At 46.4% G+C, this 24,128-nt stretch overlaps 7 protein-coding genes across 9 annotated transcripts in view; all 7 read right to left on the minus strand.

Annotated features, from left to right (window-relative positions):
• The window catches only part of LOC130122884 (protocadherin gamma-A11-like), a 311,235-nt gene that overhangs the window by 137,508 nt on the left and 149,599 nt on the right, over positions 1 to 24,128 (minus strand). The window lies entirely within an intron of this gene.
• LOC130126279 (protocadherin beta-16-like) lies at positions 615 to 3,047 on the minus strand. The gene has a single exon (XM_056295729.1). It carries the CDS (start codon positions 3,036 to 3,038, stop codon positions 615 to 617), a length of 2,424 nt encoding a protein of 807 aa, XP_056151704.1. The 5' UTR covers positions 3,039 to 3,047.
• On the minus strand, positions 4,778 to 7,186 carry LOC130123660 (protocadherin gamma-A2-like). Its single transcript, XM_056292939.1, has one exon. The coding sequence runs from the start codon at positions 7,184 to 7,186 to the stop codon at positions 4,778 to 4,780; it is 2,409 nt and encodes an 802-aa protein (XP_056148914.1).
• On the minus strand, positions 7,850 to 10,452 carry LOC130126288 (protocadherin beta-8-like). The gene is made up of 2 exons (XM_056295741.1): positions 7,984 to 10,452; positions 7,850 to 7,855 (listed from the first exon to the last, which is right to left on the minus strand). Exons 1-2 carry the CDS (start codon positions 10,450 to 10,452, stop codon positions 7,850 to 7,852), a joined length of 2,475 nt encoding a protein of 824 aa, XP_056151716.1.
• LOC130126298 (protocadherin beta-16-like) lies at positions 11,466 to 13,991 on the minus strand. Its single transcript, XM_056295754.1, has one exon. It carries the CDS (start codon positions 13,989 to 13,991, stop codon positions 11,466 to 11,468), a length of 2,526 nt encoding a protein of 841 aa, XP_056151729.1.
• On the minus strand, positions 14,814 to 17,282 carry LOC130126306 (protocadherin beta-16-like). Its single transcript, XM_056295765.1, has one exon. It carries the CDS (start codon positions 17,280 to 17,282, stop codon positions 14,814 to 14,816), a length of 2,469 nt encoding a protein of 822 aa, XP_056151740.1.
• Positions 18,008 to 23,837, minus strand: LOC130126314 (cadherin-related tumor suppressor). The gene is made up of 3 exons (XM_056295777.1): positions 21,425 to 23,837; positions 18,112 to 20,567; positions 18,008 to 18,016 (listed from the first exon to the last, which is right to left on the minus strand). Exons 1-3 carry the CDS (start codon positions 23,835 to 23,837, stop codon positions 18,008 to 18,010), a joined length of 4,878 nt encoding a protein of 1,625 aa, XP_056151752.1.

The following is a 24,128-nucleotide window of genomic DNA, read 5'->3' on the forward strand; positions in this document are numbered from 1 at the left end:
CAGCGTTTGAATTACAGTATCACTGATTGGCTATGTGACAGTGATGAGAACACACGCACGTCCACGTGCATGTACGCGCGTGACTACACACGCACGCACGCACGCACGCACACACACACACACACACACACACACACACACCACTAGCACGATGGGTTTCACTCTGCTACTTTGAGAGACCAAATCTATGATGGGTCTTTCTTTTCTGCTGTCCATGGTGCTGAAAAGACCTCAGACAGAATACATTTGCAAATATACCTTAGTTTACAACCTCAATTTAAGTGCAAAAAGCGCCAATTGCAAATCATTTCAATATCTAGAATGTCAATTTTTTCATATATAAATTCTGACAGGGTTCATTGTGTTGAATTCAAAAAGTTATTCATATAGCACGGTTACCCAAAAGAGAGAAATTGATAGTTTTACCAAATGGGCCAACATCTCTATAACCCCCCCCCCCCCTCCTGCAGGCTGACTGGTTGAGGTTGAGAGTAAAAACTAGACGCGAAAAAGATTCATTAGACCTACAAAAATATCTCTGTGGGGGAAACATTTTAAAACATCAAAACTGCAAAACCTCGCTAAATGGATCAGACACTGAAAATAAGTTTTCTTTACCACTGCTTCCAACAGTTTTTGTAAACACTGACCTCTGAATCAAAGTCTGGCTCATCCAGGATGTTCTTTTCATTCTGGGTCCGCTGCATCGTCCCTGTACAACTGGGCTCCATTATCAGCACGTTCTGACTACCGGCTCTGCCGAACTTACAGTCACTCTTTCTGGAGTCAGTCGTCCTGCACACCTCGTAATTGTACACGTGCTGGAGAGTCCCTGTCCCCAAAGTGTCTGAGTAACGTGGTGGATAATAGGGAATCACCGGCAGACTGGAATGATAGAGGATGCGAGACTGTCTCCATCTGTATATCTTCACTGATATGATGACCACTAAGCAGGTGATGAAGAGAAAGGACACTACAGCCAAAGCCAAGACTAAGTAAAAAGTCAGGTTGTCATTGTACTCCTTGTCGTGCGTAAAGTCCGTGAACTCCGAGAGCACTTCAGGGAAACTGTCCGCCACCGCCACGTTAACATTGACTGTAGCTGAACGAGAGGGCTGCCCGTTGTCCTCCACGACAACAGTCAGCCTTTGTTTCACAGCATCTTTATCAGTGACTTGGCGGATAGTTCTTATTTCCCCATTCTGTAAGCCCACTTCAAACAGCGCCCTGTCTGTGGCTTTCTGCAGCTTATAGGAGAGCCAGGCATTCTGTCCAGAGTCCACATCAACAGCCACCACTTTAGTCACCAGATAGCCCACATCTGCTGAACGAGGCACCATTTCAGCCACCACAGAGCTGCTGGTCTGGACTGGGTACAGCACCTGAGGGGCGTTGTCGTTCTGGTCCTGGATCATTATTTTCACAGTCACGTTACTACTGAGTGGAGGAGAGCCTCCATCCTGCGCTTTAACACACAAGTGGAAATCCTTGATGTGCTCGTAGTCAAAAGAGCGAACTGCATGGATGACTCCACTATCAGCACTAACGGACACATAGGAGGAGACGGGCACTCCGTTAACCGAGGAGTCCTCCAGTATATAAGAGACACGGGCGTTCTGGTTCCAGTCAGCGTCTGTGGCTTTCACTGTGAATATGGAGAGACCCGGTGTGTTGTTTTCTACAATGTAGGCCTCATATGAGCTCCTCTCAAAGACAGGCGCGTTGTCATTCACATCTGAGATGTGTAAGTGGAGAGTGACGCTGCTGGAGAGAGAGGGCACTCCCTCATCACAACACGTTATACTGATATTATACTCGGAGGCTCTCTCTCGGTCCAGATCACTGTCTGTCACCAGACTATAGAAATTACTGGATGTTGCAGTAATTGTAAATGGGACATTTTCGTCAATGATACAATGAACTTTTCCATTTTCACCGGAGTCCGGGTCCTGGATGTTTATCATTGTCACAACAGTCCCACGTTTAATGTCCTCAGATATGACATTGGACTTTGACATGACATTTATAGCAGGTACGTTGTCATTCATATCAACAATTTCCACCATTATTTTACAGGAGTCAGTTAGTCCTCCTTCATCGCTGGCCTGGATATGGATTTGATACTGCCGTCTTTTCTCATAGTCGGTCTTTCCTATCAATCTCACCTCGCCAATATCTTCATTTATATCAAATAATTCAGAGAAATCATCAAGTGAGTTCAGTATAGAGTACGTTATCTTACCATTAGATCCTTCATCTAAGTCAGACGCACTAACTGACGTGACCGTCGTTTCCGCGGGTGAATTTTCTCTTAAAGACGACTTGTAGGTTTTCTGCGTAAACACGGGAGCATTGTCATTAACATCGAGCACGCTGATGTTGATCAGCGCTGTGCCGGACAGTCTTGGCTCACCGCCGTCCACTGCAGTCAACACCAGCGACAAGCGGTCCTGTATTTCCCTATCTAACGGCTTCTGCAGAACCATTTCCACCATCTTTCTCCCCTCCGCTTGATTCTGCAACCTCAACACAAAGTTATCGGTCGGCTTCAACGAATAGCTGTGAAGGCCATTCACACCGACGTCCAGATCTACGGCCTGCTCTAAGACGAACACCGCCCCGGCGGCTGCTGACTCGCTGATCCTGAATTTCATGTCACTCTTCTTAAAGAACGGGGCGTTGTCGTTAACATCGGTGACTTCGACCGTGACGGTGAAAAACTCCATCGGGTTTTCCAAAATGATCTGGAAATGTAACGCGCACGGCGTCGTCCGTCCGCACAAAGCCTCTCTGTCTATCTTGTCTTTGAGCAGGAGGACGCCTCTCTCGCTGTTCAGCTCAACGTAGTCCCCGCCGTCGCCCGTGTAAATACGGGCTTTGCCCGCCTTCAGCCTCGTCACATCTAAACCCAAATCCTGCGCCACGTTACCGACGAACGAGCCTTTCGCCCTTTCCTCGGCGATGGAGTAGCTGACCTGTCCGTGCGCCGAACCGAGAGACAGGATGGAGATAAGCAGCCATAGTAGCGGCCGTCTCATTGTTCTGCCCGATAGTATTTCCCCCAGCACACACACAGCTGTTGTATTCCTTCTTACGGTGAGAGTCCTTCACTGAGATATTCACTTCGCTTTTCCAGCCAACAAACACAAACTGATCCTACCAACGAAAAAAAGGGAAAAGAGTAGATCCTCTTCGCAGATCAGTTTATTGCTCTTTGCGTCCTGTACAGTTCGCTCTGCGTCTGCTCTCTTTTTTTCCCCTCCTTGGTGAAAAGAGATGACGGGGGAGGCGCTGAGGAAATCTGCCCTGCAACCTCCACACGCTGGCCAACAGCGGCCCTAGGAGTCCAATGCACGGAACTGCATTACTCTGTTCAGAATAGGGGGGAGGGGGATGTATTTCGAGGACGCGCGGGGTATTCTACACACAGTTAAGGTCCACCTTGTTAAATATCACTTTATAAACCTTGATACTGAAAAGGGTGGAGAAGTAACTGCATTTTCAACCTGGCATATGTGTGTATCGAAGTACAATATTGAACATAGACCATAAAGAAACAAAACATATTTTTGACTTCTATGAATCAGGCGCACATGTTCAGGTAAACAAATCCCTCTGTAGAGACACACAAACCCACACATATATCACCACCGTTTATGTAATATGGGGCGGGCTTTATACGATGACGTCAGAGGAGCGCCGTTAAAGCGCTTTCGTGACCAACCAAGATGGCTGCCGCCGATGTGGGACAATCTGTTGAATCCTCTTTCGAGGCGGCATTAAACAAACTGAACGGTGTATTTTCTCTAGAAGAATATCAAACAACTGCACTTCAAGCATTTGCTGATAAGTACGATTGGGTTGCATCGCTTCGGACAGGATTTGATGAAAGTTTAAGTGCGCCTCAAGATTCGTTGCTCTGATTGGCTGTAGGTCTATCTAACTGTGTCCGGGGCATTCTGGTCTGCGCCCCGTGATGGTTTAGTGCCAAAACACATTTCTGATCTTCTGCTACGATGTGGACCACCCAGACATCTCAGATCGCCTGGGACCAGGTCTGCTTTCTGACCCTACAGTCAAAACTACACATGGAGAGGCAGCTTTCAGTTTTTACGCACCACATGGATGGAAGACACTCCAAGACGACTGCAGGTGTCCTGCAACTCTGCTCTCTCAAATGAAGGCTTGAGGACTTTCCTTCTTGCCGCTGCCTTTTATTAAATCAAATTTGAGGCTTTTGATTATCACCTAACACTGGTGTAACTTTAACTCTCCTGTTTTATCGGTCCTACTTGGTTTTTAAAAAAAAATATTTTTATCTATATTTATGTCTTTTGATTGCCTCGTTGCTTATACATTTTGTCTGAATGTCTTTACTTTTTATGTAAATAACTTTTAATTGCCTTATGCTGAAATGTGCTGTAAATATAAATTCCCTTTGTGCCCCGCTGATAACGTCACCTGGTAATTGAAAATACACCGAGGTTCTGGAGTAATTTGCATTTGCGGATTGGTCCGGCTTTGTCAGGCTTAGTGACATATTCAGCAATGACGAAAATGTACTGTATGTCAAATAAAGTCACATTTAAAAGTTAAAATTGAGTACACGAAACACTGGATCTGTAAAGGACGTCTGTTTAGGCCGTATAGGAAGAATAATCATCAAAAAATAATCAAGGCAGGATCGATTACTGTCTATTTTTGCAGCAATTAAATGCGACAAAAACATTTTCAAAACAAGGCTTTTCTTTGGATAAAATGCAAAGTGAAAGTGGCACTAACTGACCTCGACAGGAGAGTCTGGCTCATCCAGGATGTTCTTTTCATTCTGGATCCGCTGCATCGTCCCTGTACAACTGGGCTCCATTATCAGCACGTTCTGACTACCGGCTCTGCCGAACTTACAGTCACTCTTTCTGGAGTCAGTCGTCCTGCACACCTCGTAATTGTACACGTGCTGGAGAGTCCCTGTCCCCAAAGTGTCTGAGTAACGTGGTGGATAATAGGGAATCACCGGAAGACTGGAATGATAGAGGATGCGAGACTGTCTCCATCTGTATATCTTCACTGATATGATGACCACTAAGCAGGTGATGAAGAGAAAGGACACTACAGCCAAAGCCAAGACTAAGTAAAAAGTCAGGTTGTCATTGTACTCCTTGTCGTGTGTAAAGTCAGTGAACTCCGAGAGCACTTCAGGGAAGCTGTCCGCCACCGCCACGTTAACATTGACTGTAGCTGAACGAGAGGGCTGCCCGTTGTCCTCCACTACAACAGTCAGCCTTTGTTTCACAGCATCTTTATCAGTGACTTGGCGGATAGTCCTTATTTCCCCATTCTGTAAGCCCACTTCAAACAGCGCCCTGTCTGTGGCTTTCTGCAGCTTATAGGAGAGCCAGGCATTCTGTCCAGAGTCCACATCAACAGCCACCACTTTAGTCACCAGATAGCCCACATCTGCTGAAGGAGGCACCATTTCAGCCACCAGAGAGCTGCTGGTCTGGACTGGGTACAGAACCTGAGGGGCGTTGTCGTTCTGGTCCTGGATCATTATTTTCACAGTCACGTTACTACTGAGTGGAGGAGAGCCTCCATCCTGCGCTTTAACACACAAGTGGAAATCCTTGATGTGCTCGTAGTCAAAAGAGCGAACTGCATGGATGACTCCACTATCAGCACTGACGGACACATAGGAGGAGACGGGCACTCCGTTAACCGAGGAGTCCTCCAGTATATAAGAGACACGGGCATTCTGGTTCCAGTCAGCGTCTGTGGCTTTCACTGTGAATATGGAGAGACCCGGTGTGTTGTTTTCTACAATGTAGGCCTCATATGAGCTCCTCTCAAAGACAGGCGCGTTGTCATTCACATCTGAGATGTGTAAGGTGAGAGTGACGCTGCTGGAGAGAGAGGGCACTCCCTCATCACAACACGTTATACTGATATTATACTCTGCGGCTCTCTCTCGGTCCAGATCACTGTCTGTCACCAGGCTATAGAAACCATTGGCTGTAGATTGTATTGCAAATGGGATGTGTTCACTGATACTACACTTAACCACTCCGTTGTTTTCCGAGTCAGGATCGTTTACACTCATTACTGCCACTACTGTTTCATAAGAGGAGTCCTCTGAAATTGAACTTGACGTCGACATAAGATCTATATGCGGTTTGTTGTCATTAACGTCAATGATCTCTACCATTAATTTGCTGGAGTCTGATAAACCTCCTTGATCTCTAGCTTCAATATCGATTTCATAGTGTCTCGTCTTTTCATAATCAAGATCCCCTATTAAACGCACTTCGCCATTATCTTCATCTATGTCAAAGTGATCCTTTACACCAACTGTGCTGCTGGATATTGAATATTTCACCAAACCATTTAAATCAACATCAACGTCCGATGCTTTAACTGTAGTTAGTACCGTACCTCTCTGAGAATTTTCCACTATGCTCGTTTTATATATCGGCTTTGTAAACAGGGGCGCATTGTCGTTTGCGTCTAAGACGGTGACGTGGATCTGCACGGTTCCAGACATCCTGGGCTCCCCTCCATCCGCAGCAGTCAGCAAGAGCGATATCTGCTCCTTCTGCTCTCGGTCCAGAGGTTTTTCCAGAACCATTTCGACCTTCTTACTGCCGTCCCTATCGCCTTGCAGTTTTAACACGAAGTTATCAGTCGGGTGAAATGAGTAGCTCTGAAGCCCATTGACGCCGATGTCCGAATCAAACGCCCTCTCCAGAACAAACTTCGACCCGACGGTGGCGGACTCGCTGATGTCAAATTTCATCGAGTCTTTCTGGAAAAACGGGGCGTTGTCGTTTACATCCGTGATCTCGATCGTGACCCTGTAAAACTCAATCGGGTTTTCCAAAATGATCTGAAAATGTAGAGCGCACGGCATCGTCTGCGCGCACAGCGCCTCCCTGTCTATCCTCTCCCTGACGAGGAGGGCTCCCCTTTCTCTGTCCAGCTCGATGTACTCCGCGTTATTCCCAGTGTGCAACCGAGCTTTCCCCGACCTCAGCCTTTTCACATCCAAGCCCAGATCCTGTGCTATGTTCCCGACCAAAGAGCCTTTCGCCATTTCCTCGGGAATGGAGTAGCTGACCTGCCCGAGCACGGCGGTCAGGCAGAGTACCGAGACGCACAACGACACCCGCCATCTCATTGTTCTCTGCGCCATTTCCCTGGCGTCAAAAAACGGCTCGATTCCTTTGACCTTTTTTTCTCCGTAGGTTCGAGTTCAGCCGAGACTCCGTTAAATTTCAGAACGGATTGTCCGATATTATTCGGTGAAAAAGCCACCTTTCTCCGAGAGAAACAAAAGAATATAAGGTCGATGAGCCTTGCTGAATGTTCTCGGTAACAGGGATTGAACGTATGCGCTCTGTCTCCGTTCACCCCTCCCCATCTCTCTCTCTCTCTCTCTCTCTCTCTCTCTCTCTCTCTCTCTCTCTCTCTCTCTCTCTCTCTCTCTCTCTCTCTCTCTCTCTCTCTCTCTCTCTCTCTCTCTCTCTCTCTCTCCCCCTCCAACACATTAGTCAACAGCGGCCCTCACTGTCCAGTATTCAGAACTGCACAACACAATAAATACAGAACAGGATGGGGTACAGCACGAATCATATACTAGATGTCACGTAGATGAATATTCCCAGTTTCAGCCCCGAATGTAAAAAAAAAACTAGTAAAACTTGATAAAAAATGGGAATAAGATAAAACTCAGGCCCATATAAACACAGTCGCCCATTATTAATAGATGCTATTATAATATCAACCTCTACTTGAAACTGCAAACATTTCGCACACATGTAAAATATCCACTGTTGTAAAAACGATCAGATACTGGTCAGGACTGTAAGCAAAAAAGAAAAAAAGTGACAGGAGTAAAGAAAACTGGACACAAAGGAGCATGGGCGGTTGCAATGTGGCTAAGCAAAAAAAAAAAAACCCAAAAAAACCCATGATGCTGAAATAACACACAGTTGGTAACTGTCCGTGGTTCTGAAGGAAGGCAAACAGAAAGCTAAAATGAACATTCTTGTGAACACTAACCTCTACAGGAGAGTCTGGCTCATCCAGGATGTTCTTTTCATTCTGGATCCGCTGCATCGTCCCTGTACAACTGGGGTCCATTATCAGCACGTTCTGACTACCGGCTCTGCCGAACTTACAGTCACTCTTTCTGGAGTCAGTCGTCCTGCACACCTCGTAATTGTACACGTGCTGGAGAGTCCCTGACCCCAAAGTGTCTGAGTAACGTGGTGGATAATAGGGAATCACCGGCAGACTGGAATGATAGAGGATGCGAGACTGTCTCCATCTGTATATCTTCACTGATATGATGACCACTAAGCAGGTGATGAAGAGAAAGGACACTACAGCCAAAGCCAAGACTAAGTAAAAAGTCAGGTTGTCATTGTACTCCTTGTCGTGCGTAAAGTCAGTGAACTCCGAGAGCACTTCAGGGAAGCTGTCCGCCACCGCCACGTTAACATTGACTGTAGCTGAACGAGAGGGCTGCCCGTTGTCCTCCACTACAACAGTCAGCCTTTGCTTCACAGCATCTTTATCAGTGACTTGGCGGATAGTCCTTATTTCCCCATTCTGTAAGCCCACTTCAAACAGCGCCCTATCTGTGGCTTTCTGCAGCTTATAGGAGAGCCAGGCATTCTGTCCAGAGTCCACATCAACAGCCACCACTTTAGTCACCAGATAGCCCACATCTGCTGAACGAGGCACCATTTCAGCCACCAGAGAGCTGCTGGTCTGGACTGGGTACAGCACCTGAGGGGCGTTGTCGTTCTGGTCCTGGATCATTATTTTCACAGTCACGTTACTACTGAGTGGAGGAGAGCCTCCATCCTGCGCTTTAACACACAAGTGGAAATCCTTGATGTGCTCGTAGTCAAAAGAGCGAACTGCATGGATGACTCCACTATCAGCACTGACGGACACATAGGAGGAGACGGGCACTCCGTTAACCGAGGAGTCCTCCAGTATATAAGAGACACGGGCATTCTGGTTCCAGTCAGCGTCTGTGGCTTTCACTGTGAATATGGAGAGACCCGGTGTGTTGTTTTCTACAATGTAGGCCTCATATGAGCTCCTCTCAAAGACAGGCGCGTTGTCATTCACATCTGAGATGTGTAAGGTGAGAGTGACGCTGCTGGAGAGAGAGGGCACTCCCTCATCACAACACGTGATACTGATATTATACTCGGAGGCTCTCTCTCGGTCCAGATTACTGTCTGTCACTAGAGTAAAGAAATTATTTGATGTCGACTTCATGTCAAAAGGGACATTTTCGTCTAAGACACACAACACTTTACCGTTTTCATCTGAGTCGGGGTCTTGAATATTCATCATAGTAAGAACCGTCCCAGGCTTTACATCCTCCGCTATGCTCCTCAACTGTGACATAATATTTATAATAGGCGGGTTATCGTTCGTGTCTAACACTTCAATTATTACTTTACAGACGTCGGAGTTTCCACCTGGGTCTGCGGCTTGAACGTCTATTTCATAATGCTTTATTCTCTCATAATCAAGTTTGCCAACTAACTGAAATAACCCATTGTCTTCATTTACCTTAAACAGGCCCGCGGCGCCCTCCGCTATGCCCGAAATTGAATACAAGACGTGTCCGTGAGATCCTTGATCCGCATCGGTCGCGCTCACCGTTGTTAAAACGCTGCCTTTCACGGCATCCTCCTCTACGTTAGCCTTGTACTCCGCTTGAGCACATACCGGCGCATTGTCATTGGCGTCCAGCACAGCGATGCGTATCTGGATCGTCCCGGAGAGCCGCGGCTCGCCGCCATCGACGGCAGTCAAAACCAGAGACAACCGATCCTGTTTCTCTCGGTCTAGAGGTTTCCTCAGAACCATCTCCACATTTCTGCTGCCGCCCACTCGATACGAATTCAAAACGAAGTTGTCGCTCGGTCTCAGTGAATAGCTTTGCAGGCCGTTAAGCCCGACGTCGTCGTCGACTGCCTTTTCCAGCACGAACTTCGCCCCGATTTGTGCCAATTCCCCGACGTCGAATTTCACCTCGCCGTTTTTAAAAGCGGGAGCGTTGTCGTTGATATCGGTGACCTCGACCGTGACGGTGTAAAACTCCATAGGGTTTTCCAAGATGATCTGGAAGTCAAGCGCGCAGGGCGTCGTTCGTCCGCAGAGCGCCTCTCTGTCTATTCTTTCTCCGACAAGGAGGACTCCTCTCTCCTTATCCAGCACCATGTATCCGCCACTGTCCCCTGTGTAGATACGCGCTTTACCCGACTTGAGCCTTTGGATATCCAAACCCAAATCCTGCGCAACGTTACCGACCAGCGAGCCTTTCGCCATCTCCTCAGGGATGGAGTAACTGACCTGTCCGCGCGCCCAGCTGAGAGAAAAGACCCAGATGAACAACAGCGCTCGCCGCTCCATTGTTCTGTCCAGCATCTCTCCTGCCCATACGAAACAGCACAATAGAATAAACCAATAGATTTCCTACGCAAATATCAGTAGAGAGAGACGATATGCTATCCACAGTCCAGGGAAGAAAAAAAAAGGAAATTCTCTGGATATCTATTCGTTTGATAATATCCCAACTGTAAAAGCGAGTGTTTCTCGATTGTCCCCTCCTCTCGCTATGGCATGACGCGGGAGGCACTGCTGCTGTAAAGCTGCTCTGGGACTTCATCACACTGTCCAACAGCGTCTCCCTGAGTTCACTGCCTGGAACTCCACATTTTAAAGGGTCGTCGCTGACATCGTTTCAGTGGAGTTCATTGAAACCTTTCCTAACACTAATTCTATGTGAAGATACACAAAGATAACAATTTCTTGTCACGCCATTACATTTCAATAAGGTCGATATCATCGGGACGTTATGATATCCGCTTTTTGCTCTCTATCACACACGTGTGCACACTGAAACACACGCACACGCACACACACACGCACACACACACGCACACACACATACTGATCTGTGTACGTGTCATTATGTGTGTGTGTGTGTGCGAGAGAGTGAGAGAGAGAGAGAATGAGAGAAACAGAAAGAAAGCTGAAAACTGACTACATTCAGTGAAAAAATGGGGCTGATATTGCACAAATCAGAATAAAAGCAAGATGCACAAAGACGGGACATTAACACCACATGACTGGGGGATGAACACTTCCTACAGAACAAGTTCCACGGATCCTCTTAATCATGAACTATTTCATTTTCCTTATTTTAGCCATTTGGGTAGACAAATACCTTTAAAAAAATAAACAACCAAGGGGTGAGTTTGGACTTTTAGTGTTGCCAACTTCGTTTGTCCAATTGAAACACTTTGTAAAATGAAATAAGACAAACATTATTCCGGATAGACCATATTACAACGCACAAATAAAGCAAATTAGTCTGACATGAAACCTTGGCACTTCTAGCTCTAATTTCCATAACACGACAATTTCAAGGGAACGATTCAGGGATTTGTGAGGGTTGATGCAAAATACCCATAATAAAAACTGAGATATGCATTCCAGAAAAACAAAACAAAAAACAAACTAACCTCTACAGGAGAGTCTGGCTCATCCAGGATGTTCTTTTCATTCTGGATCCGCTGCATCGTCCCTGTGCAACTGGGATCCATTATCAGCACGTTCTGACTACCGGCTCTGCCGAACTTACAGTCACTCTTTCTGGAGTCAGTCGTCCTGCACACCTCGTAATTGTACACGTGCTGGAGAGTCCCTGTCCCCAAAGTGTCTGAGTAACGTGGTGGATAATAGGGAATCACCGGCAGACTGGAATGATAGAGGATGCGAGACTGTCTCCATCTGTATATCTTCACTGATATGATGACCACTAAGCAGGTGATGAAGAGAAAGGACACTACAGCCAAAGCCAAGACTAAGTAAAAAGTCAGGTTGTCATTGTACTCCTTGTCGTGCGTAAAGTCAGTGAACTCCGAGAGCACTTCAGGGAAGCTGTCCGCCACCGCCACGTTAACATTGACTGTAGCTGAACGAGAGGGCTGCCCGTTGTCCTCCACTACAACAGTCAGCCTTTGTTTCACAGCATCTTTATCAGTGACTTGGCGGATAGTCCTTATTTCCCCATTCTGTAAGCCCACTTCAAACAGCGCCCTGTCTGTGGCTTTCTGCAGCTTATAGGAGAGCCAGGCATTTTGTCCAGAGTCCACATCAACAGCCACCACTTTAGTCACCAGATAGCCCACATCTGCTGAGCGAGGCACCATTTCAGCCACCAGAGAGCTGCTGGTCTGGACTGGGTACAGCACCTGAGGGGCGTTGTCGTTCTGGTCCTGGATCATTATGTTCACAGTCACGTTACTACTGAGTGGAGGAGAGCCTCCATCCTGCGCTTTAACAACTACCTGCAGTTGTTTAATTTGTTCATAATCAAATGAGCGCACTGCGTGTAACACCCCCGTCTCAGCATTAATGGATACAAAAGAGGAAACCGGGCTACCGCTGACCTGCACGTCCTCCAGAAAATATGAAATTCTGGCATTTTGATTCCAATCGGAGTCCCGCGCACTCACAGTAAATATGGACATCCCCGGGGGATTATTCTCCGTTACAAAAGCAGAATACATCTTTCTATCAAACAACGGGACGTTGTCATTCACATCAGATACTCTTAGACGCAATACTATAGAGCCGGACAGCGAAGGAGACCCAGAATCAGTTGCCTTAACCGTTATGTTGTATTCTGGCACAATTTCTCTGTCGAAAGCAGCGTTGGTTAGTAAAGTGTAATAATTTGTCAGAGATGATTTTATTGTAAAGGGGAGGTTTTTATCTAAGGAGCAGGTCACCTGACCGTTCCTCTCTGAGTCTGCATCTTTTACATTGATTATTGCAACCGTGGTGCCAGACGCGGCGTCCTCCGGGATTGGGCTTGAGAAAGACATGACATTTATAATTGGTGCGTTATCGTTAACATCAACAATGTCAATTAAAACCTTACTGGTATCCGTAAGACCTCCTTGGTCGGTCGCCTCAATCATAATTTCATATTTCTTGTCTTTCTCGTAATCAATTTGCCCCGCAAGTGTTATCACCCCAGTAGTTTCGTCCATTTGAAATATGTCGGTCAGCTGCTGCTTTAAGTTAGAAAACCTGTACGTGATTCGACTGTTTGACCCGATATCTGCATCACTGGCGTTCACTGTCGTGATATAGGTGCCCTTCGCTGCGTTTTCTACAACAGTGGCCCTGTAGACTGACTGGTTAAAAACGGGGGAATTGTCATTTACATCTAGGACGGTGATCTCTATATTTGCTGTCCCGGATCTCTCTGGCGCGCCCCCATCCACAGCTATCAGCTTTAACGACAACCTCGGCTGGCTTTCTCTGTCTAGCTGTTTTTGTAGAACCATTTCTGCATATTTTCTACCGTCTGGGGTTGAATGTTGCTTCAACACGAAATGATCGTTCGCGCTTAACGTGTATTTCTGCAAGCCGTTACTGCTCACATCTGCATCTTCTGCAGAGGATAACACAAAACGCGAGCCAATTGTGGCCGACTCGCTTATTTCAAACGTATTGTCTCCCTTTCTAAACATCGGAGAATTGTCATTGATATCGATAATTTCCACTGTGACTTGATGAAGCTCCATAGGATTTTCCAAAATCACCTCGAAGCTGAAGCTGCACGGCGTGGCGTCGCCACAAATCTGCTCTCGGTCCATTCGTTCATGCACGACAAGACTCCCTTTGTCCGTCTTCAGCTCGACGTAATGAGTGGTTTCTCCGGTCACGATACGGGCACGGCCCGGGCGCAGTCTCTTCAGATCCAGTCCGAGGTCTTGCGCAACGTTGCCGATAAGAGAGCCCTTTTTCATCTCCTCCGGGATTGAATAGCGGATTTGGCCGCACACAATGTTGATAAGATACGAGAGGAATACCAACCACCGCCATGCTGATTTACAATGCGAACGCCATTTAACGCACGGGACATGATGAGATTCTAAAAACGCCATTGCACAAAAAAAGAAGAAGAAGAAGAAGAAGAAGAAGAAGAAGAAGAAGAAGAAGAAGAAGAAATCCAACACGCGCAGTGTAAAAAAAAAGTACAATCCACCAATGCGGCTGTACCGTGTAAGGTATTAACACTGATTTGTGCCCGTCGGAGTCGACTGTTTACAAAGCCTTCCGCCCGTCCTCTCCCCGGCTTACATGCAGAAAGAGGCAACTACTGACTCACAAAGCTTGGCAATTTCGTTTCATTGACCAACAGCGTCCCTTAGAGTCTAAAATATGAATACCAGGAACTGTTTTGAGGTAAAGGAAATAATATGGAGTAAAGTATGAAACACGCTGATAGTAGACTTGGTGAAAGCCACGGCTGCATGGGAAGAAATTGAGACTTTCATTTTTTGTCATCAGCGCGATGTGATTATCATTATTTGATTAAAACACCCTTCGTTCATAATATTCGTCGGGAAAAAGTGCAGGGAGACCGTTTGTTTAGAGGCAAGGAGAGGTTTGGGTCTGTCTGATGGCGAGTCATTCTATTGGACTACATAATCTTTGCAACCATGTTGATGCAGCAACCCTAACCATTTGCATTATTTGTTTTCTATTTAAAACGAAGACAGGATGAAACTCATTATCCAAACTAGTCAATTCAACATTGCAGAAATGCATGCTATGATCCAAATGAACGAGATCCTACAAGGTTTGGCTGAATGACCACATTTTCCAAGAGGTGCTGTTCACCATTCCTGGTGCTGAAAGGGAGCTATCAGTTACCAGCCTGCTGGTGATATAACTTTGTAGCTCATTAAAAAAAATTAAATGATTTATGATGGTGAATCATCACAGATCATTAGACTCACCTCTACAGGAGAGTCTGGCTCATCCAGGATGTTCTTTTCATTCTGGATCCGCTGCATCGTCCCTGTACAACTGGGGTCCATTATCAGCACGTTCTGACTACCGGCTCTGCCGAACTTACAGTCACTCTTTCTGGAGTCAGTCGTCCTGCACACCTCGTAATTGTACACGTGCTGGAGAGTCCCTGTCCCCAAAGTGTCTGAGTAACGTGGTGGATAATAGGGAATCACCGGCAGACTGGAATGATAGAGGATGCGACACTGTCTCCATCTGTATATCTTCACTGATATGATGACCACTAAGCAGGTGATGAAGAGAAAGGACACTACAGCCAAAGCCAAGACTAAGTAAAAAGTCAGGTTGTCATTGTACTCCTTGTCGTGCGTAAAGTCAGTGAACTCCGAGAACACTTCAGGGAAGCTGTCCGCCACCGCCACGTTAACATTGACTGTAGCTGAACGAGAGGGCTGCCCGTTGTCCTCCACTACAACAGTCAGCCTTTGTTTCACAGCATCTTTATCAGTGACTTGGCGGATAGTCCTTATTTCCCCATTCTGTAAGCCCACTTCAAACAGTGCCCTGTCTGTGGCTTTCTGCAGCTTATAGGAGAGCCAGGCATTCTGTCCAGAGTCCACATCAACAGCCACCACTTTAGTCACCAGATAGCCCACATCTGCTGAGCGAGGCACCATTTCAGCCACCACAGAGTTGCTGGTCTGGACTGGGTACAGAACCTGAGGGGCGTTGTCGTTCTGGTCCTGGATCATTATTTTCACAGTCACGTTGCTACTGAGTGGAGGAGAGCCTCCATCCTGCGCTTTAACAACTACCTGCAGTTGTTTAATTTGTTCATAATCAAAGGAGCGCACTGCATGTACAACACCAGTTTCAGAGTTTATGGATACATAATTAGAAACTGTGCTAGCCTGTGTGTCCTCTAACAGGTAGGATATTCTGGCGTTTTGACTCCAGTCATAGTCTCGCGCGCTGACGGTAAGTACTGATGTCCCCGGGACGTTGTTTTCCACGATGCTAGCTGTGTAGCTTGGCTTAGTGAAGAACGGTGCGTTATCATTTACGTCAGAAATCCTCAGTTGTAAAGTGTTTGCGCTAGACAGGGGAGGAAGCCCCGAATCCGTCGCCGTTATGGTTATATTGTATCCTGGCATTGTTTCACGATCAAAAGCTGTTTCAGAAAGTAAATTGTAATAGTTTGTCAAGGAAGACTCGATTTTAAACGGAAGGTTGGACTCTATTGAGCACGTGATCTTTCCGTTTCTCTCCGAGTCTGCGTCTTTCACGCTGATAACGGCTATCGTCGTGCGGGCAGGCGTATCCTCCGATACGGGGCTGGAAAAGGACATTACGTTTATAACGGGGGCATTATCATTAACGTCAATGACGTCGATGATAACTTTGCTTGCGTCATTCAGCCCACCCTGGTCTTTGGCCCCGACTCTTAATTCATATTTCTTGTCTTTCTCGAAGTCGATCTTACCAGCGACAGATATTCTTCCAGACGCACTGTTGATGTCAAACACCTCGGCGGTGTTTCCCTTTAGGTTAGAGAAAGCGTAGGTCACCACGCCGTTTGACCCGCTGTCAGCGTCGGAAGCGTTTACAGCCGTAATAAAAGTACCGATCGGGGCATTTTCCACAACAGTAGCTCTATACACTGACTGGTTAAAAACGGGAGCATTATCGTTTGCATCTAAAACAGTGATGTCTATGTTTACCGTACCTGATCTCGGCGGAGCTCCGCCGTCCACTGCTATCAGTTTCAAAGAGAGGCGGGGATTGGTCTCTCTGTCTAAAGGTTTCTGCAAAATCATTTCGGCGAATGTGCTTCCGTCTGCGTGAGAATGCTGCTTCAACACAAAACTATCACTCGCAGTCAAAACGTACTTTTGCAGACTGTTAGCCCCGACATCGGAGTCGTCTGCGCTCTCCAAGTCAAAATGGGACCCTATGGTTGCAGATTCGCTAATTTCCAAATGAACGTGTTTATTTTTGAAAGTGGGCGCGTGGTCGTTGACGTCTAATATTTCCACAACTACACGATGCAACTCTATCGGATTCTCAAGGATGATTTCGAAGCTGAAGCTGCAGGGCGTGACGTCACCGCAGAGCTGCTCTCTGTCTATTCTCTCGTTCACGACTAGAATCCCTTTGTCCGTATTCAGCTCGGTGTACTGAACGCTCTCCCCCGTGACGATGCGAGCCCGGCCAGAACGGAGCCTTTGCAGATCCAGTCCCAAGTCTTGCGCTACGTTACCGATTACCGTCCCTTTCTTCATCTCCTCTGGTATTGAATAGCGAATTTGGCCACTGACGACATGAGTGAGACACGAGAGGAACAGTATCACGTTCCATGCTGACGGAAAACACGAACGCCATTTTACGCACCAAGAATGATGAGGCAAATCAAACGCCATAGCACAACACCACACGGAGACGCCCCGCAAAATCCTCAAATAAACTCTGCTGCAGGTATCCTCAATGGTAAAAACACAGCTCCCTTATGTGGAACAGCTCTATCCAGGGGAAACGTACTATGTCCGCCGTATCCAACTGCTTGTGAACCCCACGACCAGTCTGCTTTACACGCAATGAGCAGGGAGGTTCTGACTCTACTGACTCACAAAGCTTGGACCTATTTTTTTTCGCTGACCAACAGCGTCCCTTAGAGTTAAAAACATGAATATGAACAACATTTGCCATGAACAGGGAACAAAATACCTTGATGTGTGTAGTGTACTTATACCACAAATAGTTTGTAAACCGAAAGAAATTGAATTATTATTCAAACATTAAGGTGCAACTGTTAGACTTGTTACACAGCCGATGAGCTAGATCTGAATGAAAAGAGCTTTGGACCTGTCTGATATAAACTATATTATGTAACACTGCGAGTGTCAAAAAAAAAGAAGAAAAAAGATTGCATTGACTTAGGAAAGCATGCTAAAGTGCTAAAGTAAATTATATTATAGGATTTTGGAATTGAAGATATCGAGTGACCATTGCTGCCTCTTAGTAAATTCAACTGAAATTAATTCTTAATAACAAGGAAATGAACGAGATTTTAAACACCAAGTTATAATTTTGGATTTTGACTGAGTGGAGCTGTTCACCAATGTTTGGTGCTGAAAATGCAAAACGGTTAGACCAACTTGAAGACCGATAACACCCACACTGTCACAGGGACATGCTTGAAAGCAGACTAAAGACCTACAGGGATACATTATTAAATATAATAACACTCACCTCTACAGGAGAGTCTGGCTCATCCAGGATGTTCTTTTCATTCTGGATCCGCTGCATCGTCCCTGTACAACTGGGGTCCATTATCAGCACGTTCTGACTACCGGTTCCGCCGAACTTACAGTCACTCTTTCTGGAGTCAGTCGTCCTGCACACCTCGTAATTGTACACGTGCTGGAGAGTCCCTGTCCCCAAAGTGTCTGAGTAACGTGGTGGATAATAGGGAATCACCGGCAGACTGGAATGATAGAGGATGCGAGTCTGTCTCCATCTGTATATCTTCACTGATATGATGACCACTAAGCAGGTGATGAAGAGAAAGGACACTACAGCCAAAGCCAAGACTAAGTAAAAAGTCAGGTTGTCATTGTACTCCTTGTCGTGCGTAAAGTCAGTGAACTCCGAGAGCACTTCAGGGAAGCTGTCCGCCACCGCCACGTTAACATTGACTGTAGCTGAACGAGAGGGCTGCCCGTTGTCCTCCACTACAACAGTCAGCCTTTGTTTCACAGCATCTTTATCAGTGACTTGGCGGATAGTCCTTATTTCCCCATTCTGTAATCCCACTTCAAACAGCGCCCTGTCTGTGGCTTTCTGCAGCTTATAGGAGAGCCAGGCATTCTGTCCAGAGTCCACATCAACAGCCACCACTTTAGTCACCAGATAGCCCACATCTGCTGAACGAGGCACCATTTCAGCCACCAGAGAGCTGCTGGTCTGGACCGGATACAGAACCTGAGGGGCGTTGTCGTTCTGGTCCTGGATCATTATTCGTACAGTAGCAACCGAACTGAGTGGAGGAGAGCCTCCATCGCGAGCAGTGACATTAAACTCAAACCACTTGATCTGTTCATAATCCATCGATCTCACTGCATGTATCACACCGCTGTCAGAATTAACTGACACGAAAGAAGCAACATTCACCCCGTTGATTTCTCTCTCGTCTAGAAAGTACGATACCCGGGCATTCTGTCCCCAGTCAGCGTCTCTCGCGTTTACAGCAAATATGGAGAAGCCAGGTGAGTTGTTCTCTGGTAAGGTCTTGCTGTATGCTGTTCTATCAAACTTGGGTGGGCTGTCATTCACGTCTGATACTTTGACGTTGATGTGTTTACTACTGGAGAGTGGCGGGGAGCCTTCGTCAGAAACCGTAATAGTTATATTGTATTCGGGAATAGTCTCTCTGTCTAACAGGCTTTCAGTAACGATGGTATAATACCCTGGTAGAGAAGACTCGGTTTTAAAGGGAACATCAGAATTGATGGAACACTTGACGTTGCCACCGCCGTCAGAGTCTGCGTCATCCACGTTAACCACCGCTACCGTCGTACCAGGCGGCGAGTCCTCAGGAATAGAACTGGAAAATGACATGAGCTCTATTGTGGGGACGTTATCGTTCTCGTCTACTATTTGGATAATGACTTTGCAAGTATCCGTGTATCCCCCATGATCACTAGCCTGGACGTTTAGCTGATACGTCTTCGACTTTTCGAAATCTAGCTTGCCGGCGACTCTAATCTCTCCGGTGTTGACGTTCAATTCAAACAGCTCCTTCGCCTCTCTGGCAACATGGGCGATAGAGAAGGTTACTTCACCATTAAGTCCCTTATCTGCGTCATTTGCACTAACCGTGGTGACCACTGTGCCTTCTAGAGAGTTCTCCTTAACATCGGCTTTGTAGACAGGCTGGCCACACACTGGCGCGTTATCATTGGCGTCCAGTACAGTAATGTGTATGCGGGCCGTCCCCGACCGACGCGGTTCGCCCCCGTCTGTAGCGATCAGCACGAGTTCGTGAGTCTCCTCTTTCTCTCTGTCTAATGGGTTTTGCAAAACCATTTCGATAAATTTCCCTCCGTCGGGTTGGCTGTGAACCTCCAATTTGAAATTATCTGACGGTTTCAGTTCGTATTTCTGAATATCTTTGAGTCCAACGTCGGGGTCGTCTGCACTCTCCAGAGAAAAGCGCGTCCCCCTTGCAGCATTTTCGACAATTTTCAGCTTTATTTCGTCCTTGGGGAAAGACGGACGGTTATCGTTTATGTCTACTACTTCCACCGTAACCCGATACAGCTGGATTGGATTTTCTATGATCACCTCGAAGCTGAAGCTGCAAGGCGTAGTCTGTCCACACAGCTCCTCTCGGTCGATGCGCTCTTTAACAACGAGAGTGCCTTTGTCGCGGATTAAATCAACGTACTGTCGACCTCCTTTCGTTATAATACGCGCTTTTCCTGATACGAGCCTCGCCACATCCAGACCTAAATCTCTACCAAGGTTTCCAACAAATGTCCCCACTGCCTGTTCCTCCGGTACGGAGTATCGAGCCTGGCCAGCCACTGAATGTAGAGCGACGAGACAAAGAATGAAAACCAGCATTTGCCGTCCGTAACGGCGGCGCGTCGCGCACATCAAAATCATTGTACTTAACCCAAATCCGCTTACCGGGGAGAGTATCGCTTCCACCAACCCACACCCGCAAGTCAACAAATCCAAAAAATGGAGTAGATCGTTTTGTGAGGTGACGGATACGAAAATTATCCAAGACTGCGTTTGAAACCCTCTCGGACAAAATGTCTGTGTAGGACGGAGCCTGAAAGGAAAGGGCCACCCCAGAACGGCTGTCAATGACGTAACAACAGCGGCCCTCAGAGTCCAATAGCGGTTATCACATCGTCTGGGATACGTGGGATACTAAAATCAGTAATATAAACAACCTCAATACATACACGGACACGCACAGACACAGACACACACACACAGTCACGCACCCCCCCATAGACACACACACACAAAATTTGTCATATTCATAGGCAATTCTTTCTCAGAGTACAGCATGAGGACCAACTTAACATAAGAAATGTGTACTAATCAATCCTGTTGGATGTATTGATTTAACATTGAGCGTGAATATTACTTGCAATTGTGCATGCGTGCTGAATGCACAGACCAAGAAATAACTTCTAGAATATTGAGAAGACAGGAAAATCTTAAACTGCTACATAAACACCAAGGGGAATGGACAATGGCAAGGCTTTGTCAATGATATGATTCGTTGAGCTGGTCTCTCTGAAAGTTGCTTCATTTAAACTTCACAATGTCTCTTCCATCGTGATAATATATCAAGTCTTACAAATAATAAACGCTGCACTTAATACAAAATAACTATTTTATTAATATATGATAATTTTCAAATCTCGAGTCAAATTCCCATTCTTGTATTTCACATGTTTCAAAGTTTTTTTTTAGGTTTGGCGCCAAACGGAAAACGACCAATAAATGACGTCACTCACCAGAGTCAACATTCGAGAACAACCGTCAGATTCCTTCTCCCTCTGCAGAGTGTCAGTCTCAGCTCCGTTAACGCTCACCAAACTTTGACTCATTGGCTGCATATATTTGATGTCACTTTTTCTGGAGTCAGTCGTCCTGCACACCTCGTAATTGTACACGTGCTGGAGAGTCCCTGTCCCCAAAGTGTCTGAGTAACGTGGTGGATAATAGGGAATCACCGGCAGACTGGAATGATAGAGGATGCGAGTCTGTCTCCATCTGTATATCTTCACTGATATGATGACCACTAAGCAGGTGATGAAGAGAAAGGACACTACAGCCAAAGCCAAGACTAAGTAAAAAGTCAGGTTGTCATTGTACTCCTTGTCGTGCGTAAAGTCAGTGAACTCCGAGAGCACTTCAGGGAAGCTGTCCGCCACCGCCACGTTAACATTGACTGTAGCTGAACGAGAGGGCTGCCCGTTGTCCTCCACTACAACAGTCAGCCTTTGTTTCACAGCATCTTTATCAGTGACTTGGCGGATAGTTCTTATTTCCCCATTCTGTAAGCCCACTTCAAACAGCGCCCTGTCTGTGGCTTTCTGCAGCTTATAGGAGAGCCAGGCATTCTGTCCAGAGTCCACATCAACAGCCACCACTTTAGTCACCAGATAGCCCACATCTGCTGAACGAGGCACCATTTCAGCCACCAGAGAGCTGCTGGTCTGGACTGGGTACAGAACCTGAGGGGCGTTGTCGTTCTGGTCCTGGATCATTATTTTCACAGTCACGTTGCTACTGAGTGGAGGAGAGCCTCCATCTTGCGCTTTAACAACTACCTGCAGTTGTTTAATTTGCTCATAATCAAATGAGCGCACTGCATGCAAAACTCCAGTTTCAGAGTTTATGGTTATGAAATTAGAAACTGGAGTACCACTGACCTGCGTTTCCTCTAGGAAATATGATATTCTTGCGTTTTGATTCGAGTCAGAGTCATGTGCGCTGATACTTAATATGGATGTTCCAGGGGCATTGTTCTCCATAACGTAGGCAACATATTTGAGTGCTTCAAATAATGGAGCATTGTCATTTACATCAGATATTCTCAGGTGTAATGTTCTGGAAGTTGAAAGCGGGGGGGACCCCATATCGGTAGCTGTTATGGTTATGTTATATTCTGGGGCAGTCTCTCTATCAAACTGCTGATCAGAGATCAAATTATAATAGCTAGGTAATGAAGACTGGATTTTAAACGGGAGCTTTCCATCTATTGTGCATGAAATTTGTCCATTCCTTTCTGAGTCAATGTCTTTGACATTAATAACAGCTATAGTTGTGCCAAGGGGAGCATCCTCCATTACATGATCAGAGAAAGACATTATATTTATAACTGGGACGTTGTCATTGACGTCAAGAACGTCAATTATGACTTTACTGGTCCCTGTTAAACCACCACGATCCCTTGCCTCTAACCTTACCTCGTATTTTCTCTGTATTTCAAAATCCATAAGCCCTGAAACTGAAATGACCCCTGTGTTTTCATCAATATTAAATAATTCAACGGTATTGCCTCTCAGCTTAGAAAAGCTAAATGATATTTGCCCGTTTGAACCACTGTCTGCGTCACTGGCGTTAACCCTGGTGATATAGGTGCCCATAGGCGCGTTTTCAGCGACAGTAGCTTTATATATTGACTGGTTGAACACAGGAGCATTGTCATTGGCGTCTAAAACAGTAATTTCTATATTTACTGAACCTGATTTCGGTGGGATCCCACCGTCGACTGCTATAAGTTTTAGTGATATGCTGGGATGCAATTCTCTGTCCAACGGCCTCTGAAGCACCAACTCAGCGTATTTGCCTCCGTCTGGGTTTGCATGTTGCTTGACAATGAAATGATGGTTTGGAGACAGGTTGTAATTTTGCAGGGCGTTAAGTCCAACGTCGGGGTCAACTGCGCTTTCAAGAGGAAATTGCGCTCCAATCGTCGCCGATTCGCTCATTTCAATTTGGATATCTTTACTTGGAAAAAAGGGAGCGTGGTCATTTATATCCAGTATTTCCACCGTCACACGATGAAGCTCGATCGGGTTTTCTAAAATCACCTCAAAGCTGAAGCTGCACGGCGTGACGTCACCGCAGAGCTGCTCTCTGTCTATTCTCTCGTTCACGACTAGAATCCCTTTGTCCGCATTCAGCTCGGCGTACTGAACGCTGTCCCCCGTCACGATACGGGCCCGGCCAGATCGGAGCCGTTTCAGGTCCAGTCCCAAGTCTTGCGCTACGTTACCGATAAGAGAGCCCTTTTTCATCTCCTCCGAAATAGAATAACGAATCTGACCGGTGACTACATCGACCAAGCAAAAGAGGAAGAGCAGAAGTCCAGCTTGCCTTCGCACTCCACAACAAAATCCCCGTCTTACGCAGCTGACGGCGAGATAGCCTTGAATCGCCATTACGAGAAGAGGTCCTTTAATTTCCCGTATGGGTGCAAAAACCCGACAGCAGATTCTCACCGTAATATATCACACATCTGTTTCAGTTATCAATCACGGAGGTATTCCTTGTTTATCAACCGATGTGGGACAGAAGGTTTTCTTCCCCGTGTCGTCCTCACGTGAAGCACGGAAGGTCTGTGGTAATACTGGGCTAGGCAGAAGGACTACAAACCACATGCTGACTTGTTTTACACTGACCAACAGCGTCGCTTAGAGTCCAAAAAGGGAAAAGAAAATAGTCTTACAGGG

Source organism: Lampris incognitus, chromosome 1 (assembly GCF_029633865.1).
Source record: "Lampris incognitus isolate fLamInc1 chromosome 1, fLamInc1.hap2, whole genome shotgun sequence".
Classification (NCBI taxonomy): Eukaryota; Metazoa; Chordata; class Actinopteri; order Lampriformes; family Lampridae; genus Lampris; species Lampris incognitus.